General features: G+C 41.2%; 2 protein-coding genes across 3 annotated transcripts in view; one reads left to right on the forward strand and one right to left on the reverse strand.

The window, feature by feature from the left end:
* The first annotated feature begins 19 nt into the window (after positions 1–19).
* Positions 20–10,519, forward strand: LOC118430986 (Golgi resident protein GCP60-like). 2 transcript variants are annotated; one of them, XM_035842033.1, is made up of 8 exons: positions 20–264; positions 1,674–1,815; positions 3,241–3,381; positions 4,195–4,308; positions 5,002–5,089; positions 5,406–5,598; positions 7,367–7,666; positions 7,970–10,519. In XM_035842033.1, exons 1-8 carry the CDS (start codon positions 72–74, stop codon positions 8,179–8,181), a joined length of 1,383 nt encoding a protein of 460 aa, XP_035697926.1. In that variant the 5' UTR covers positions 20–71; the 3' UTR covers positions 8,182–10,519. The 2 variants fall into 2 exon arrangements, with proteins under 2 accessions (XP_035697926.1, XP_035697917.1); XM_035842024.1 differs by having other exon boundaries at positions 21–264; positions 5,406–5,637.
* Positions 10,520–12,347: 1,828 nt separating this feature from the next.
* Positions 12,348–17,205, reverse strand: part of LOC118422917 (nuclear RNA export factor 1-like) — a 30,036-nt gene continuing 25,178 nt past the window's right edge. Inside the window, exons 26-29 of the mRNA XM_035830822.1 lie at positions 17,087–17,144; positions 15,810–15,943; positions 14,808–14,868; positions 12,348–14,095 (exon numbers count right to left, since the gene is read on the reverse strand). Coding sequence (XP_035686715.1) covers positions 14,057–14,095; positions 14,808–14,868; positions 15,810–15,943; positions 17,087–17,144 — 292 coding nt within the window. The 3' untranslated portion in view covers positions 12,348–14,056. The remainder of the gene's footprint in view (positions 14,096–14,807; positions 14,869–15,809; positions 15,944–17,086; positions 17,145–17,205) is intronic.

The following is a 17,205-nucleotide window of genomic DNA, read 5'->3' on the forward strand; positions in this document are numbered from 1 at the left end:
TACATATCATTCAACAAATCAGGATTGAGGATATTCGGTTCACCGTCGGGGCTGTACGTGTCAGCTCCAACATGGCGGAAGAGAGAGACGATGTAAGCCGGCTTGACGTGGCCGTGGACGAACTGTCGCTCGCGGAGAAGGAGAACGGTTCTCCCGAGGGGGAAGAGGTGACTGCGAACGGAGGCGAAGACGGTGGTTTATTTGAGGAGAAGTGGGGTTTCCCGACAGAGGAACTGTACAAGCTCGCTCTTACATTTTTCAAAGGTAGGAGGGGGCTCCTTCAGAAAGCTTGTTTCGCTTCTTCTCTTCTGGAAGTCATCTTCACCTGTTGAGTTGACGACTTTAAGGGTTGCCGCTGCTTCACCCATGTTGTGCATAAAAATATAAAACCTCCAAGTATCTGAAACTAAGGTAATCTGACCGACAAGACCCCCTGCAGCGACAGCAACGTAGTACGTTTTTTCTGCAGTAATTTTACTAGAATTTAACTGGGTCTTGCGAACTACATAGTCTATAAATTAAATTTACTCATTGTCACAATATCACCTATGGCTATGTAACGTTAGATATTATGTGAATTTGTTAGATCTATTGAGACATAGAAAATTGATTTTGGTATCTATTGAGATAGATTTTCACCTGGTACCCAAATTCATGTTCTTCAGATCCGAACAATGTTACAAGCAAAAATTATTATAACAGTTATTGGTCCAATCTGTGATTGTAGTTGATAAAGGTCATTAAAGAGATTTATTTCATTTTGTCATACTTATACTTATAGGTTGTTGGACTTAATTTGTTTGAAGCATTGACTGAATTGATGAAAATGATTGTCATATGCAATCATCAGGTATCATCAGGTATATCATAATTATATGAGGAAGACATGGTTTGGTTGCACAAAAGAGGCCTCACCCTAGTAGCTATGTAAGTTGCCTCGTTGAAGATAAAAAGACAGATGTTGCTTTATGCATTGGAGATGGTGAGGTAATGTATTGACATTACCCTCGACATGCCACCTGTTTCGAAGACTGGAGGGCCTTTCACCTGGCCTTGTCTGTTGAAAACTGTATGCGAAATACATTTGCTAACAGTCGCCAATAAGCGGTCTGAAATACTAATTTTCCTGCAAACTACTGTCAATCATCTCAATGCATTGAAGTTTGCAGGAAGTTCATTTTCCAGTAGAAAGAAAATGAAGTGTTCACAGCAGGGTTCTAGCCAGGATTTCACTCTAGCATACTGGGAAATTCGTGGTAGCAAAGCAACCAATCAGGAGATTGGTGTGGAGGGATTTTTTGGTCAGCTTTTAGTGGCATATCATAATTTTTCATTGTTCAGACATTGATTAGACAAGCAATTGACAGCATTTTTAAGCACCACTAATTAGTTAAAAATGAGCGTAGTGGCCCTTATTTTAGCATAGTGGTCACAAATTATAGCGTAGTGGCCCACTACGCTAAAATGCACTAGCTAGAACCTTGCACAGTAATTTCAGTGTGCAGTAGTGCTATACTACACAGTAAGCAACACAAAAAAAAGTTTACTGCAGGCAGCCATTTAGATGTACATGTACCACCTAGTACAAACATGTTGTGATTTATCAGAATTATCCTAATGAAATACGCTCTGAAAACATGGCTTGAAGTTTCTTTGTGGTTCTTGACTTCCAGAAAAAGAAGGCAAGGCAGTCCACCTGACGTATGGAGACAAGCTGAAGCTAGTGGCCTACACCAAGCAGGTACAAGTGGGGCCGTATGACGCCGAAAAAATGCCTCCAGTTGGTTACTTCGACGTCATTGGTAACGATCGCAGGTAATCAGCCATATTTCAGTACAGTACCTGTATGTATGCAATGAATTTAGGCCACACAGTCACTGACTTGATGATATGGATGATGTTGGCTTGCACATTGCAGTTCTGCCCATTTCCAAAATAAGACTCAACTCCAGAACAGATTAGATGGGACTTACACAAAGTTACTTCGCAGAGCACAGAACATATCTTAGACTCAACATGCTACATTCAAAACCATATATGGAAGTCTTCCACAGCTATTGCAGAAACTGACTCACCGAAGGGTAAAATTTGCAGGACACTGTTGCCAAGCAAAACAGGAATTAGTCTTCTATGGAAACCAAGAGTCCGGGTACATTGCAGAAGTTTGACTTTTACGGACACTTTAACTAAAGACTCTGGTATTGATTTTGAGAACCTAGAGTAAGCTATATCATATGTCAGATAGGGTCCTATGGGGTGAAATATGTATTAGCCTGGTCCCGACCTCCGGTCACTGATGTATGTATGTATCAGTTTTGGGTTGTCCAGAGGATGTAATCCATATAACCAAATCATTGTGGCCTTTCAGAAGGATATACAATCATATATTACATCTAGGGTCATGTGACGTAATTGCAGGGTATTTGGTCAAGAATTTAGAGGTCCTTGCTTCAAAGCCTGTCATACTACCTATCTTGTGCCCTTGGAAAGGACATGAGATCAATAGCATGACATATCAAGTAACTCACTTAACTCAGGTGAAAAGGAGTGCGTAGCTTCAGTTAGGGACATTGATGGGACAGATAGGACATTGAATGGAGATCCTGTGTTTGAGAAAAGCCACACCTTGAGCGTGTTAAAGGCAACCTAAGCAATATTGCAGCGTCAAAGTGGAAATATTCTGAATAAGGCAATCTGCATGATATTGACATCTACTGCACTGTATTCTCACATTTACATACTGCACTGTATTCTCACATTTACATCATAATTTGATACTTTGAGCGGTTAAAAACAGCCCAGAGACAAGTTGCACGAGGATATTCCTTATTATTGTACCCCCCCCCAAAAAAATAAGGACTTGATCTGGAATCCTTGTGCAACTCATTCCCGTGCTGTTTTTAATGGCTCAATTTATGAAATAATGATGTAAATGTGCTAAAATAGTGCAGTAGATGTCAATATTATACACAGACTGCCTTATTCAGAATATTTCCACTTTTAACAATGTGACATTGCTTAGGTTAAGAACCCACACATGTAGTGGACCTTCCTGATGTCAGGTTAAAAAAAATGATGATACGAGTACCCTATGCAATTGGTTATGAAAGCGGTAGAACAGGTAAGACCCATATTGCCCAAAGCTTTTCAGGGTGTCCTGATTTTATCTCTGTGAAGGCGTAGAAAGCTGTCGGTGCTCAACTAAATGTAATGAGAAAATGTCTGTGTTGTTGTGTGCAGGAAAGAATGGCAGGCCCTAGGAGACATGGAGAGGCACCGGGCCATGTGTGAGTTCTGTCTGCTGCTGGACAACCTCTGTCCAACATTCCAGCCCTACGTGGAGGCTCACAGAAGGGACTTGGAGGAGAAAGAGAGGCTCAAGTAAGTTGAACCCTGAACCACAGCCTTCTTATTGTTGGAGGCGACTGTTCTGTCTGTCTGTATAGCACCCTTGCCTAGTGGATAGTTTTTAACTGGATGTCTGTAAAGGTGCCAGTGTTTCTAGTCTTCTACCATTATTTGACTAGATATGTGATAACTGGGCTATAAATATAATAGCTGTTGATACAGGTGTTCCGGTCCAGATGATACTTTGGTTATCACATGGGGTTTTTCTGTTATCGCATAGGCTTCTTTAGAATAATTCAGATGCACTTAACGTGTGTTGAGTGTGCTGCTGTCAAAAATCTGGATACCAGATTTGGACATTGGAATTGTTGTTACAATTTTTTGTTCAAGGACACCCAATTTTCTGAAATTTTAGTCTAAAACCTGTCTATAGCGGCCACTCAAGGGACTGGAGAAATATGGCCACTATAGACAGGTGGCCACTATAGAGAAAATGTTGATCAATTGACCATGAGCAAGCTACACATGATTTCAGTTCCCACTTATCTTTCTCTACAAAATGACCCTGTCAGGAACTCCAAATCCTCGCAAACTACAATTTCAAACTCAGTGCAGGGTGACATAAGGCTGCAGTAAGGTTGCAATAGGCAGTGTTTCTGTATCAACGGGACCGGAAATCGTGTGGCAGTGGCCGCGTTGGACAGGTGGCTGCTAAGCCTATTTCTTAATCATTACGAATCCAAGGGACCGACAAAAAGTGGCCACTATGGCCAGGTGGCTGCTATGCAAAGGTGGCCGCTAATACAGGTTTGACTGTAACTGTCTCTCTTGATAATTCCACACCAGGCGAGAGGAAGAAGAACGACTACAGCGCGAGGCGGAGGAGAGAGAACGCCAGCGTCTCGAAGAAGAAGCTCGGAAGATGCAAGAAGACGAGAGAATACGACAAGAACAACAGAAGTAGGCAGACCTGAGAAAAAAATGTCTTTCCAGTTGCCAGACCTACCCTAAAAAAACTTTCCCTCTCAGGCTCTCACTTTTTTTGTCAAGTGCTTGCAAGTTATGATCCAAAATCTGAGTGATGAAATTCAAAAGATTTTATTTCTCTCTCTGTTAACAGGTTTAAGGCTTTGTAACGTTGTCATGATAATGTGTACATGTATGATGTAGTTAAGCCTTCTAAAGAAAATCCCTACTGACCTCCCCCAATTCTTCAGAACTGTGACTGACTTTATTAAGATCCACTTTGATTGGAAACGCAAATTTTTTTCTCTGCTATTAGGTGCTTGGTACATTATATTATATTTTTGTTGTCTTCAGTGGCTTCTTGCTCATTGCAACAAGACTTAGAGTTCAGAGAGCCCATACCTCCATGAAATATTAAGAGCCTTTGTAGATTTATTGTTTTGTCTTGTCTCATCGTTAGTGAAAGTAAGGTTGTGAATTTGGGATTGCCTTGATCCTTCTTTCCAACCCCTATCCACATACCAAATATCATCACAATCCATCCAGAGGTTCTTAAGTTATGCTAACCACAAATGTAAGGAAATACAAACACACAGACAGAAGATGTTTTCTGGAGGTAATGAGTGCCTCATGTGCTATGTGATATGTAGGTGTGTTAACCTGTCCTATTGGTACCTCCCCATGTAGATTAGCCATCATGAATGTACTGAACCAGCAGACAGCAGCACAGTTCCAGCAGTATGCAGCACAACAGTTCCCGGGGAACCCTGAGCAGGTACAGTCTACAAATACAGTCAAACCTGCCCAAGCGGCGGCCTCTTCTTAGCGACCACCTGGCCATTATGACGGTTTTTCTCGGTCCCAAAATTTTTTCTCATTGACGTAAGCATTAAACAACCTCTTCACAACGACCACCTGGCCAACCATCTTGGTTGAGGGAAGGTTGGTGGGCTCTGAATGTAAATGGCCTCTTTCACTCCCCTGAGAAATAATCCTGTTCGGAATCAAGTATCTTCACCTGGTCAAAATCCACAGTGTAGACTTGTCAAGAATATGTGGTGTTCACTACTTTTGTTGTGTGTTTTGTGCAGCAACAGTTATTGATACGGCAGCTGCAGGAGGAGCACTATCAGCAGTACATGCAGCAGGTGTACCAACAGCAGATGCAGCAGCTGCAACAACAGCACCTGCAACAACAACAACAACAGGCCCCGCCCCTCAACAATCACGTGGACGTGGAGGCAGGTCAGGGGTCAGCCGCGGCGCCGACGCTCGACTCTACAGGTGACGGCGAAGAAAAGATAGTAGAAAATGGGCCGGAAGGTTTGTGTAGTATGATTCCTGCATGATTGTGCATGGGGGAGGGTGACTCCCTGCTGCATGTTGTGATTCGTACGGTTTACATCCTCCTACGCGGGGACATCCAACAGCAAAACTGCCTGTCTGGATGTGCCCTGCTCTTTCAACCGTCACCCTTAGTTCCTAACCGCCTTGCTTATAAATATCAAGGAGCTTACCCTTATATATGCAAGACCCCTTTTGAAAACTGAGAGGCCTTTTCTCTGATTGGCTGACAGCTGGTTTGGGGGGACGTCCACAGGAACTAAGAGTGATGATTGAAAGAGCAGGGTACATCCAGACAGGCAGTTTTGCTGTTGGATGTCCCTGCATAGGAGGATGACAGTTTATTGTTGATGAATTCAATCCTTCAGAAATGAAGTAAAGCAAACCCTCGTGTGGCATGGAGTTGGCATAATGGTTCGGGTGTTTGGCCCGGAACCCAGCTGTCCAGGGTTTGAAGCCCATGACAAGCCACCAATGTTGTGCCCTTGGGAAAGGCACTTTACACAACTTTCCTGACTCCACCCAGGAGTAAAAATGGGCACCTGACCTGGTTTGTGGCAGGGGACAGGTTCTAATACTGTGTGGTAGGCATAGTGGATAACAGCCCACTGCCATTACGGCCTCAGAATGGTTCAGGAACCACCTTTACTTCTGTATGTGGCAGTGTTAGAATTAGTTTAACTGTTATGAACTTGAGTGCAGTCCTTGTCTTAAAGCAAATGAACAAAAACTCATAGAACGTTTCATACATACATTACATGTAACAGCATAGCGGGTAACAGAGCAAGCAACACCATACCAACCAGGAATTTTAAACCCTGTTGACGGTGCATACCAGGATCTCTTCTCTCCATTTACATTGGTTGTAGCAGGGTTGTAGCCAGCCTGAAATCATTTTCCGTCCCCTTGATTTTGAATCCTATCGTGCTCCGAAGGCGCAACGTTTCTATAGGGGGATCCAGGGGCAAAATTCTGAAATCCAGCCCCTCAGAAACTCTATTTCCTGCATTTTGTGGTGTAAATTTTGCTGGTAGACTAAGCTGAACAATGTCATCTGTGAAAATTACACAATGGAGACAGTTTTATTTTATCTTTACATATGAAAATTTGTCCGTCACAGAGGACGGAATGGGCAAAATTTTTTTTCCCACGTCCCCAGCTTCAAAATTCTGCGGAGGGACGTGTGGTGGCTACAACCCTGGGTTGTATCTTCTCAGTCTGTATTTTGTTTAACACGACTGTCTCCCCACCCTACAGAGGAGTATTTTGATTAACACGACTGTCTCCCCACCTTACAGAGAAGTATTTTGTTTAACACGACTGTCTCCCCACCCTACAGAGGAGTATTTTGATTAACACGACTGTCTCCCCACCTTACAGAGGAGTATTTTGTTTAACACGACTGTCTCCCCACCTTACAGAGGAGTATTTTGTTTAACACGACTGTCTCCCCACCCTACAGAGGAGTATTTTGATTAACACGACTGTCTCCCCACCTTACAGAGGAGTATTTTGATTAACACGACTGTCTCCCCACCTTACAGAGAAGTATTTTGTTTAACACGACTGTCTCCCCACCCTACAGAGGAGTATTTTGATTAACACGACTGTCTCCCCACCTTACAGAGGAGTATTTTGTTTAACACGACTGTCTCCCCACCTTACAGAGGAGTATTTTGTTTAACACGACTGTCTCCCCACCCTACAGAGGAGTACCCCAGCATCGCGGCCCCCTCCATGTGGACCAGGCCACAGATCCAGGAGTTCAAGGAGCAGATCAGGAAGGACAAGGACTCGGTCATCACGGTGGGGCGGGGGGAGGTGGTCACCGTCAGGGTCCCCACCCACGAGGACGGTGCCTACCTGTTCTGGGAGTTTGCCACGGACAGTTATGACATTGGGTTCGGGGTGTACTTTGAGTGGACGATAGCGCCCAGTAACGCGGTGAGCGTGCACGTGAGCGAGTCCAGTGACGAGGATGATGAGGAAGAGGATGTGGAGGGCGAAGGTGAGCAGATGTTTGTTTGTTTTTTTACGATCTCATTAATGATACCACCTATATAGCACCACTATTCTTCCTGCAGTCCAAAATAATTCATATACAATAAAAGTAGAACATAAACAACAACAAAACTTATACATTTAGTAAACAGAAAAGTAAAAAAATCAACTGATCTTTTTCTCTATCCCATGTCAACGATGTACTAACTAGGATTTTTTTAAGCAGCATCCTAGCACGACAAAGCCACATGGCAGAGGGCATTGACACAATTTTTGAATTTGTAACTCAAGTTCCAAATTTTGTTCACAGGCGAGGAAGGCCAGGATGTAGAGAAAGGTGCACGTAGCGACCGGCCGCCGACGGACGAGATTGTGCCTATCTATCGCAGAGACTGTCACGTGGAGGTGTACGCTGGTAGCCACATGTACCCCGGGAGGGGGGTGTACCTCCTGAAATTCGACAACTCTTACTCTTTATGGCGATCAAAAACATTGTACTATAGAGTTTACTACACTAGATGAGTTAGTAGCCTATATTGGGTTTATTACAGAATACAAATATGATTCTAAAAGAAATTACATTATTACTTGCTAATGAAGTTGATCTTGTACATTGTATAGGTGTGAATTGGAAGGTCAGGTGGAATTATTGTTTAGGTTATGCTTTTCTTCTTTTGTGAACTATGGCAGCAAAGAGTATGGTAATGTCACATTTAAGCCCAAAGTTTGGCTTTCTAAGTTAGGGAACTGTTAGTACATTTTCATTTGTTTTGTCTTCAATCTATCTATCTTAATCATGAGATAATGGGCATCCTTGTTGTAACATGGCCTAAGACAAGTGCTTTCCTACTGAGGTTTGTATATAGAGTATTGCAGATATATTGCTGTCGGAAATGGCACGATTTTCTACCTGCAGCGTCATTTGTTGACCATCTTTGCTAGCAACCCCTAGCCTGGTGTGGGCAGTACTTTAAAAGCTTGTCACTAACATTTCCTGATTACATGTAGTCAAAACAGTATGAGCATACTAGACATGTACAAAATATACTCCTGAAGACTCGGTCTGGGAGGGTAGTGATTCGACTTCTGTGTTAGAGTCATCATGCAGGCCTGCAGCTTACCTACATCAGGTGCATGACATCCTCCTACGTAGGGACATCCAACGGCGAGACCGCCTGTCAGTGTCTGGATGTAACCTGCTCTTTCAACCGTCACTCTTAGTTCCTGACGGCCCTATAAATATTGATAAGCTTAGCCTTATATATGCGAGATCTACCTATACATTCTCTTACACAGGGACATCCAACGGCGAAACCGCCTGTCTGGATGTAACCTGCTCTTTCAACAGTCACTCTTAGTTCTTGTTGACGTCCCCCCCCCCCCCAACCGGCTGACAGCCAATCAGAGAATAGGCCTATTAGTTTTCAAAAAGGGTCTCGCATATATAAGGGCAAGCTCATTAATATTTATAAGCAGGGCAGTCAGGATCTAAGGGTGACAGTTGAGAAAGCAGAGTACATCCAGACAGGCGGTTTCGCCGTTGGATGTCCCTGCGTAGGAGGATGGTGCATGAGAGCTCGCGGCGCAGTGCAAGGGCGACGAGAGGTACCTGCACTGGAACGTCACTGGAACTTTAACTGTGCTGGAGTGCAATTGGCCAGTCTACACTCATCATGGCCAGTGAGAGTCCACCATGGCCACGTTTGAGACACAGTGCGTTTGATGACGGGGCGGCAAACCTTTCAGACCCACAGCGAACGAAATAGAGGCATACTGGGACCTTTTCAAGCTGAAGGTCAAAACATCGACCAGTTGTTTGACCATGCGCACATAATCTTGAAGAGAAGCTGTCAAGCTTCCACTTCTTAGAATCATGCAAATTATTACGCATGTAGCTTTGTGCTGCACATACTTCAGATTAGAAGTGTCTGTTGTTCATGCAATTACTAATCTTATGATTGCTTGTAGTCAGGAACTGTATTTTAGTGTCATTTGGTAGTGTCAAAGTGTAAGCACTTTAAGACTGTTTTTTTTGGTATCACAATAAGAGAAAAAGTCTGGTTGTTTGGCTTTTACATGAAGTATTGTGCCCACAGTTTGTCCCAGTGCAAGTGTCTTTCCCAGATGAAAATGTAGATAGCAGTATTAAGGGTTTAAACTCATGAAGCCATGACATATCTGATGTATTTGTTCATAGTAGTTATGGGCAGACCTTTGATAGTTTGAATAGACTCTGACAAATCTACAGAGCTTGGATAAGTATTTTGAATGAAAACTACTCTGTGTTGGTACATGTAGAATCCATAGTTTTTATGTATTACGTTAAGCTCCGTTTCAACAAAAAGAAAACACAATACATTTTCTTGCCGACCTTCATCAGATGTCTGACTCACTGCCCTGACTCCCATGAAACCGGAAGTATGATGACATCAGGAGTGAATCAAAGGTGGCAGGACAACTATTTTGTAATGGGGCCCATCACCCCTCTCTGAACAGTTATGGTGGTAGCTTCCACTTTTGATTCATTCCTGATGTCATCAAGTTTCCAGAACGCTAGTGCAGTTATGATAATCAGACATCTGGTGAGATCAACTGAAAGTCTATGTTTCCTTTGTGTTGGGACAATGCTCAAATTGTACAACTAAAGAGTTATCTTTGACTGTTATACAAGTGCACCACAACTACTGATTACTGTGCAATGTACTGTGTGGCCTCCACTTGGGTTATGTGATATCATTTCCACAAGGAAAGAAAGCATTTTCTGCTTGAGAAGTTTTGAAACTTTCAACATCTTAAAGATGTTTTCGCCACACTGATAGGTAAATATAGTACAATAAAGACCACAATTTATACTTGAAAATGTGAATGTGTTTCATGGATATGATTGGTTTATTCAGGAAACATATACATGTACACTATGTACAAGGCCTCGCAGGCAAACTCAGTTACCTGAATTATGCTTGTGCATATATAACATGATCACACTTACACTTTTGAAAAAAACGTAATTTAAAAGCCTAATTACAGAATTAGTTTAAAACTCAGCATATAAACAGAATACAATTGCATGATAGAGTGGCACACAATAGTAATGTAGCTGTTCGAATGTCCAAATAGTCCATAACATTTAAGTGCTGTTTAGCAGCTGCACCATGAACGGAATCGGGCTTTTTTTTGTACCTATCAGTTCTCGCATGGACAGGGTCAAGAAGGTGAGAAGCCCTGGTCTGCCTGCCGCTCACCTCGCCACGGTGAGGTGGGAGCCAGTTTCTGAACTTTTCAGACCACAACAGGTGTTATGCCCACAGATGTGTGCCATATTTATGGTATTAGTATGATTTTCTTGTGTTGTTTAGATGGATTACTATAGAGCTCACAAGATATTTTCTATCATCATTTAGACCACACTGACTTGATTATATGGATGACATCTGCCCATGAATCAATTTTTGTTTAAAAAAAACATTTTCCCAGTCAAAAAATTAAGTTTGAGATCATACCAAGTCATGTACTGTAAATCATTCGAAAAAGCTGCAAAATAGGCAAATATATTCCATCAAGTAAAATAAAAATAATAAAAAAATGGATAGTACAGTCAAACCTGTATTAGCAGCCACCTTTGCATAGCAATCATAGTGAGAAAGATCATGATCAGCGGGTACTAAAATCATGATTGTGTAATCTAAAACCTGCATTTGCAGTAGAGACCAATCCGACCTTATTTGGTGAAAGATCTCATTAAAAATTTCATGTGCACTTGGCCCTTTTGCCTGTATATGTACATTTGCATCCATATTTGCTGCTTATGTTGTTTAATTGGGTATTCCACTCCAGAAGCGGCTGTTATACATTTTGTAATTCCTCAGAGAATAAATAGTTATGCTTGAATCAAGTTCTGTCAAATTTACCATAAGTTGAAACCTAAGCACAGGGCAAACATTCAATTATTATTTGTGGGTCATTCTATGGTTATTCGTCTAACAGTGTATGTATAAACTTAAAGTTGCCTTTTAACATAGCAGTGTGTTCAGTGAATGGCGCTAAAATCTCCATGTTCTTAGGGTTGGTAGTCTTCAAACTGTCTGTGTACCTTCCTAAATATCTGATAGTCACTCGACTGCTTTCATTAGCGTAGCAACCCTTAGCTGTTAGCGAGAAATTGTTCCTGACGTAGGTCTTAACTTAACTGTTTTGTAAAGCTTATCCTGACTACTGTTAGCGAGAAAGTGTGAGAGAAGTCAGCTATGCAAGCAAAATCATACGGCAGAGTACTAGTATATTAGACTGAAAGGCATCCATATGGGGGTACTTGGATGTAGAAACGGATTATTGCTGAAAAGACAGATGAGGTAATTTAGTCACAAGTCGGGTGTTTCCTGAAAAATATTATCTATCAGAAAATAACACTGCTGAAGTGGAATACCCCTTTAATAGTGAAGTTCCCTGAAGGTTTGTACTTTGAGGAGTGCTGAAACGCATATTGGGGTAACCAACGAATGGATGAATCTCTTTTGACCAGTTTTGATTGTGGTCTTTCTCAAATACATAGAGAGTTGTTGGGCGACCAGAAAAGGCCTTACCTGGCCTTACTAGATAGAACTAATAGCACCACAAATTGGATACCAATAACTACAAATAGTTCTTGTTCAACGATGTGTTTCAAATGAAAGAGCTGCAAAAAATCTTCCAATTCAAAGAAAATACCACTAAATTTAATTACAACATGAATACAATCATTACAAAAGAATATCAACCCGCTTTCAAAATATTACATACAGTATTAAGGATGAGTTAGGTTACAAAATTATAACAATTCACTCAATTGTTTATACACATATAAAATAATACGCAGGATAAGTCCATTCAATTGTTGTGGAAAGCAATAGAGTAATGCTTATTCAAGACTTAGTCACCGATCTCTACAACTGGATTTGTTGATTTACTTCTGGATGTTGCAAATGACATCCAACACTCTTCTTTAGCACTAAGAATGAACTGGCAGAACAAGTGTATCTAACTGGAAACTAACTCAAATGTCCGTCATCTCATGTTTAGGTAGTTCCTTTGGTAGGACAACGACAAAGGAAATGTTATTGTCCTCTGTGTTGCAAAAAGCAGTGCAATGTTCTGGAGAGTTCAACGTAAAGTCTGCCCTGTCAAAAGTTGTAGATCTTCTCCTACATGGTTCACAGTAGGGGTGGGTACCGGTACAGAAAATTCAGGTACAGGTCCGAAGGATCAGGTCCAGGTCTGGACCTGATGCAGTATGACTCATACCAATGGTCCATTTCACTACAAAGAAATCTGTTTGGTGGAGTATTAGACTCACACTGGCATTTTAAAATCCTACAACGCCAACTGCACCCGTACGATTGGCTGTAAAACTTGATAGAAATTACTATAAACTCTACTCTACTTCACTCTTTTAATTTTCTTCCACCTGCAAGCGCCAAAACGTGTGAATGCCTGATAAAATAATCTGTTAATTTTCTAATCGGTCCAACATTCGGTCCACCTAATATTTTCAGGTCTGGTTTTCTGGACCGGTCCAATAAGAAAAAACGGTTTTGTACCGCTACGCTGTACCGATACCCAGCCCTAGTTCACATTTAAGGATGTCTGTTGTCTCAAGTCATTTCATCCACTTGTAGAATTACAAATAAATGTTGTTTACCTGGATGTCTAACCTTCATAAATGTATCAATAGAGTAGTGTTTAAACAAGTGTTGATCTGTACATTTGTGCACGATTATATCAAAGTAAATTCAAGCAATCACCATTTTTAATCTTTCCTATACAGTAGTATACCTACTATGATTATACCTGAGAATATACAGAACTTGGGTCCTTAATTTTTGTAGGGATACAATGTATTGCAAAATATGAAACATCTTTCTCTTTAAGTATACTATCTTCTTGAGATACAAATTTGAACAGCAACTGGCCACATTTTTGTAGCACGAGACATCACTCGTGTGTCAACACTCTAACAACACACATTTGGAGGTTTTGTACAATACTAAAAAAAGTTACGTCAGTCATTAAAATGTAACACTTCTGAAGCTTGAATGATCTGTTTTCAAAACTGTACAAATGCATAAAAAGTCACAGCAAACTAAAGAAAACACATGAAATTAGCCATTGATGAGCCCCAAAATGTATTAAGTACTTAAGTCTTTTGATACATACATGTAACACAGAACACTAAAAAATAGCACTGTTTCTACTTCCCTTCACTAAACTACATACCGGTAACACTAAAGTAATTTACTCCAAATGACATATAGGTTTACACATTCTTCTGACTTTGTGCCATTTTCAACTCCGACTATTTATGATCTTACTCTCTGCCTTAGATATGTCTAGGTGTAACAAAGCCTTGAAAGTTGTTGTTTTTTTATTTCAGGAATGCCTCTGGTGGAATCTTGTTTTGTGCCTGCAGATGAAACAAAACAAGTCAGTAACAATCGGTGGTTACTACAGATAGACATTCATTAATGAATCAACCATAACATACCTTTTCGAATATTCCTGGTCAGGGCTCGAAATACCACCCGCATATGCAGGTTAGTGCAGGTAAAATTGGAACTGTGCAGGTATTTCTGGTGTCTACCTGCACCTAACCTGCACTGGTCCATGTACTGGGTTTTATACATGAATGTCAAATGATGTAGGTGTACATGGGTTGTTATTAGCTGCATTGACTGTTGCCACCTATCAAGTATAAAAGAAAAAATAGCAATGTTTCCTGAACAACTTTAGTATGATGCGACCTTCCTAAATTCAGAGTGGTGCAGGTAAAATTTGTCTGGTGCAAGTAATTTTCGATGTTGCCTGCACCAGTGCAGGTATGTAGAAAAAAGTATTTCAAGTCCTGCTGGTGGTATCATGGTTTCCATTGTAAAATCTATACTCCACATATAGATTTTCTGTCAATGATATTTTTTGTAAGCCTTTCTTTTTCATGAGAAACTCAAACTGAACTGCTGACCACTTTCCGTATCACTATTCAATGCTCTCCTGTGTCCACTGCAAACTTAAAACACTCAATGAGGATGCCTTTTTTACCCTTCAGTGAGATTAAGGCCCGTTGAATAATAATAAAAATAATAAAAATGAATTTGCAGTCGATGGTACAGAAGACTCACCTTCAGCTCGGTGAAGACTTGGGCAGACTTGTTGTACTCCCAACCATTCTGCTCTAAACAGCTGGGGAGAAAGCATTGCGAAGAAAAGATGAGGACTAGAAAGGCAACATTTGTAAGTGAATAAGGAATATTTCACTCAATCTCCCTGCCCATACAAAAACTGGACTGTCCAACGCCAACTTGGAGTCTAAGGCTATAACTAAGTGTAGGTCATTTGGTTGTTATATCAGTGCAGAGGAGGCCAAAATATACCTTTTTTTGTCTAAAAATCATGTTAAAAGCAAGTGTGAAAAAAATGAGGGGAAAAAAGGCTGAGGGTATTGGCACACAATACACTGCGCCCAATTCCAGGCCATTTGGCCCTAAAATGACAGATGAATTGTTCTGTATGGAGATTTAACAGAAGGAAAAAATATGTCAGGAAAAACTCCAATACATGTACATGTGTACCTACAGTACGGAGTGAAATATAATCACGCAGCATCAAAAATATTCCAAAAACGAAAACAACATCTGAATCAGTTAATCATATACAAACTGTGGCCCAATCAACATCAATTCAAATTCTAAAGGAAGAAAACGTGCAATCAGGGTTGTAGCCAGCACCCGTCCTTCCGTCCTTTGAAGGAATTTTGCAGCTGGGGTGGAGAAAAAATTTTGCCCATTCCGTCCTCTGTGATGGACAAAAATCAATATGTATATTATCAATGAAGATATTTAAAAAAAAACAGTCTCCCATGTGTAAATTTTCCACCTAAACAGATGCTGGTGAACAGCTTAGACTACCAGCAAATTTTAAACCTCAAAATTCAGGAAATAGCATTTCAGAGGGTCTAGATTTAAAAATTTTCTGCAAAGCATGCCCCTGGACATCCCCTAGGAACATACCGCCTTGGGCGCTCAATAGGATTCAAAATCAAGGGGACGGAAAATGATTTCAGGCTGGCTACAACCCTGCATACAATACACAACAGGATAAAGCTAGACATGGGAGGTTCTTACCTTTGTGACCACTCCTCATTCATGCCCGACTGTTCGGCAAACATCTTGATCATCTGCTGCTGGGGCTCCGACAATCCCGAGGGCCCGGGGACAGGGCTGGGGGACGGGGTGGGGGCTGGGGAGGTGAACGCTGCCTGCAGAATACAGCAACAGATACAACGGTTACCGTTAAATTAACCACAACATCTGGTGTGGTGAAGAGGTAATGCTAGTTCACCTTTATCTGTTGGGTAACCTATATCCATTGCTTTTTAAAAACAGGGTATTTAGGCACATCAAGTCGACAGTTGGTTTTATTAAACTGCAATATCCTGAAAATATTGCAATTCAAAACTAACGTCCTTTGGAGTGATATTCCCAAATACCCTGTGTCAAAAAGCAACGGATATAGGTGAACTAACGTTACAGAGAAAGTGCTATCTTTGAAAAATTATGCTACATTCCCAACACAACTATTTTGGAGCCTTTTCCGACACATGTATTGGGAAAATTGAAACGGGTACTGTATATCACTGGGCCGGGTCTTTTGGCAACAAATAATGGCAGCAACTTGGCGACTTTTTCTAGCCTGGTATCCAGTCATATTATAGCTCATGAGTCTCTTTCTTGGTGAGGACAGAAGAGACTCCGAGTCGGTAACTATAATACAACTGGATACCAGGCTTACTTTTTTCACCGATTTTCCTTGCAGTCATACTGACGTGTAACACATGGGTAAAAAAACGTGAGCTCTACAAACAAAATAGCTGGCCCAAGAATCTCACATCCTCAGCTCCAGCACCAAACAAGATACAAGATAACTTTATCAAAATTGTGTGACTGAATTAAAAAAAGCAATATAGAATGATACACATTGGTCAAAAGGAGGTTTAGAATTATCGCACATGTTGACAACTAGTTCAGTCCTAGATTGAGCCTACTTGCTATGTTTTGCAAACCTGCTGTAAATGGGTGCATTGTATTTTCTTTTTCGTTTTGAGGCTACCAACTTCAATTTTGCTGAAGACTTTTGTAGCCTATATAGGGAAGTCGTGTAAAATGCCTTTCCCAAGGGCACAAGATCGGTGACACGGCAGCGTTTGAACTCAGGACCTTCTGGGCCTTAGTCAAACGTGCTGCCGATTGCGCCACGCAGTCCCACACATCTTTTTTTTATTTTACTTTTCAGGCAACCAACTGATCCCTGTGGGCCACTGGTAGCAACTGTCTTTTGCAAGTATTTGCAAACAGGCGGTAGCAAAGTGAAATACCTGCTAAACTGTTTAATAAAAACGTACCTTCTCTTGTGCAGGGGTAGCAGCAGATATGGTCATCATGTCATTCACAATGCACAGCCTGAGTACAACACAAACTTGGTTAACCTTCACAAAATGGGTGAGGTATGTCACTCTCCTTC

The sequence above is a fragment of the Branchiostoma floridae genome, chromosome 1 (assembly GCF_000003815.2).
Source record: "Branchiostoma floridae strain S238N-H82 chromosome 1, Bfl_VNyyK, whole genome shotgun sequence".
Classification (NCBI taxonomy): Eukaryota; Metazoa; Chordata; class Leptocardii; order Amphioxiformes; family Branchiostomatidae; genus Branchiostoma; species Branchiostoma floridae.